Raw genomic sequence first — 3162 nt, 5'->3', positions numbered from 1 at the left:
CGACATTGTTAGGTGTTTCAATTAGGTTTTATTTAGATACTATAGTATTCACCTTAATATATGTGGATTGAGTTGAATACTAGAGTACTCAAACAATAAGATTCACAATTCCGTCCAAAAAAACAACAATTTAGGTTCTTTGAGTGCTTTAGTTTTTCTAAATTTATTCTAGGATTAATGAGCCTATTTTTTAATGGTAGATGTCTAGATGACCTATTCTACTTTTCCTAAGATTTTCTCTGTATGAGTAACCTGTCAGAATTTAACTTGTGAGATCTTGCCGATATAAAAAAAAAACGCCAGTCATTTATGGTACGGGATTAATAGGTTCCAAGAACCAGCCACAATCCATTTATTAGTTTCATATAAATGTCATAAATTTTTACTAAAATTTTCTCTGTATAGTAACATGTCATAACTGAACTTGTGAGAAAAACGCCAGTTATTTATGGTACGGGATTAATAGGTTCCAAAAACCAGCCGTAACCTATTTATATTAGGGTACTTTAAGCTGGTGCCCTCAGTTTTGTTGGTGTCTTCGTTTTTAAACTTAGTTGTATTTTTTTTCTTAGTTCTGTCCTTCTAGTGTTATAGAGCATAAGGACAAAATTGAGCAAAAAATGACTAAGGATAAAAATGAGGATATCAGAAAGGGCAGCAGCTTAAAAAACCTTTTATATTAGTTCAAAAGGACACCAGTCTATAAAAAGTATACTCCAAGCACATTTGAATTTGGATTTGCATTGTCAGTCAGGCCAGTCAAGGGGACCATGAAGCTTCTGCAAGCTCTGTGCCCTCTCGTCATCCTCCTCGCCTGCTCCACGTCCAACGCTTCCGTCCTACAAGACGCGTGCAAGTCCTTCGCCGCTAAGATCCCGGACACCGGCTACGCCTACTGCATCAAGTTCTTCCAGGCCGACAGGGGAAGCGCCGGCGCGGACAAGCGTGGCCTCGCCGCCATCGCCGTGAGGATCATGGGGGCAGCCGCCAAGAGCACCGCCAGTCACATCGCCGCCCTGCGGGCCTCCGAGAAGGACAAGGAGCGGCTGGCGTGCCTCAGCGATTGCTCCGAGGTGTACGCGCAGGCCGTGGACCAGACCGGCGTGGCGGCGAAGGGCATCGCCTCGGGCACGCCCCGGGGCCGCGCGGACGCGGTGATGGCGCTCAGCACGGTGGAGGATGCCCCCGGCACCTGTGAGCAGGGGTTCCAGGACCTGGGCGTGCGTTCGCCGCTGGCCTCGGAGGACGCCGGGTTCCGGAAGGATGCGTCCATCGCGCTGTCTGTAACGGCCGCGTTGTAAGCAAAGGTGTATAATCCTTTTCGATATAGGTTAAAAATGAATACCCTCGGCGGTTTTATGAGCTTTTGCAAGCTTCGTTGAACTGTTGTGAATTGTGATGATCTCGGGCTTATTAAGAAAAAACTGCTACGTATCAAACCAGTACATCATTTTTAAATTCACTACACTTACCATTTTGCACTGAGCTAAGAAGGCCTCATTTGGAAACTGCAATCTACATACCAACTTGCATTGGCAAGCAGCCAAGCACCGTTGTTGTGTCATGCTCATGCCCAAGCAGGCGCTGGGAACGGAAACAAGCGTGAAAATCCAAATACCTCAAGGCGCGTGAGTAATTGGCAGAAAGGCGAAGTGGACCGAAGCTGATGGCCCAACGGCCCAGGAACGACAAGCCCATGGTAGAGAATGAGAGAGAGGCGCTGCGACGCCCTGGAAACCGGCTTGTAACATAAACTTGATTTTCCTTCTCACGGATTCTGACGTGGGGGATGACAACGGATACCTAAAACCCACGTCCCAATAGATAAAAACTTTATTGGAGCATGGATATAACGATTTTTGGCAATCATGGATACTTTTTGAGTAATTTGTTATCAATGGCGGATCTAGAGGGGGGCTGGGTGGGCTCCAGCCCCGCTTGCGCCGACAACTTACAAGTAGGAGGGAGTAAGGGAGAGGACGAAAGAAGAGGAGAAAGAGAGAGGAAGGGAGAAAGAAGGGAGAAGAAGTAATAAGAAGGTGAAGAGAAAAAGAAGAAGAATATGATAAAAAAAGATAGTTAGCTTCTAGCCCTCTTTTATCATAGATCCTAGATCCACCACTGTTTGTTATACCTAGTGGATATAGTGGGCGTGGTTATATTCTCTCTTGCCCTATACCCACTATCCGATGGAGAACCCCTAAGCTATGACATATGAGTTTTGATTACTAGAGGTGTTTCATATGAAATAAAATTCTAAAACCTAATCCTAATTTCCCATGGTCCTAGTATCCCCCTCATCTAGACCACACCTGGCTAATTCGATGAATTTGTCATGCCGGACATAAAGATAATATACTATTTTAGTGTCATTTAATATTGATGAGGTATGGAGCTCCAATATTTTATATTTGATACTTACTTTTTGTGATTCAAAAGAGCATTTCTATTGGAATGATGGTGGACATGAATACTCGGTGGTTACCCGCTACCCGTGGTGGGTATGGGTATAGAGTAATTTTGTATCCATAATAGGTAGTGTGTATGGGTATGAGATATTTTTTCTCTAGTGGGTATGAGTATGGTTTTGTATGCTCACTGGGTATCTTATCCACTTCCATCCCTACTGTGGTACCAAATTCATGTGAACTCTCTCCCCAGATATTGGTAAACTACCACAAATCCACTTCTTATCTATCTAGATCAAAACAATTTGGTAGTAAGAGCACTCGTTATTTTTTTCTTTCTCCGATCGAGTTCGCCTCGCACCACAAAAAAGCCCACCAAGCTTGAGGCACAAATGGCGGGAACGCGGAGGCCACCTTGAAGCAGTTCCAGGGCATCGTGCTTCTCCATCAGTAGTTACTGGACAAGGTCTCCAGCCTGGAAAGCCACAAGACCACGAGTCCACGACATATAATCATTGGGTATTGTGTGTTGGGTTAATCTTATATTTAGCTAGTGTCGGCGTTCCGAGACCGGGGGGTCCCTGAGCCGACGAGTGAATGTCGCCGCGTGCCCCAGCCCAGATGGGTCGAGCGCGAGGGCGAGCGCGAAGGGGGGAGAGCGAGGCGGCCGGAGACCAGCGTGAGAGAGGTGGGAATCCCGCGGACTTCGTGTTCGTCCCGCGCCCAGGTCGGGTGCGCTTGCAGTAGGGGGTTA

General features: G+C 46.3%; 1 protein-coding gene across 1 annotated transcript; it reads left to right on the top strand.

Annotated features, from left to right (window-relative positions):
• Positions 1-656: 656 nt before the first annotated feature.
• On the top strand, positions 657-1490 carry LOC103646016 (cell wall / vacuolar inhibitor of fructosidase 2). Its single transcript, XM_008670754.4, has one exon. The coding sequence runs from the start codon at positions 771-773 to the stop codon at positions 1299-1301; it is 531 nt and encodes a 176-aa protein (XP_008668976.1). The 5' UTR covers positions 657-770; the 3' UTR covers positions 1302-1490.
• Positions 1491-3162: the final 1672 nt, after the last annotated feature.

Source organism: Zea mays, chromosome 2 (genome assembly GCF_902167145.1).
Source record: "Zea mays cultivar B73 chromosome 2, Zm-B73-REFERENCE-NAM-5.0, whole genome shotgun sequence".
Taxonomy (NCBI): Eukaryota; Viridiplantae; Streptophyta; class Magnoliopsida; order Poales; family Poaceae; genus Zea; species Zea mays.
Note: the sequence above shows the minus strand (reverse complement) of the source record. Positions and strands in the feature narration are given on the sequence as shown.

What these genes read in the sequence shown, in the direction of transcription:
- LOC103646016 (XM_008670754.4), top strand. Translation starts at nt 771, where the DNA reads ATGAAGCTTCTGCAAGCTCTGTGCCCTCTCGTCATCCTCCTCGCCTGC.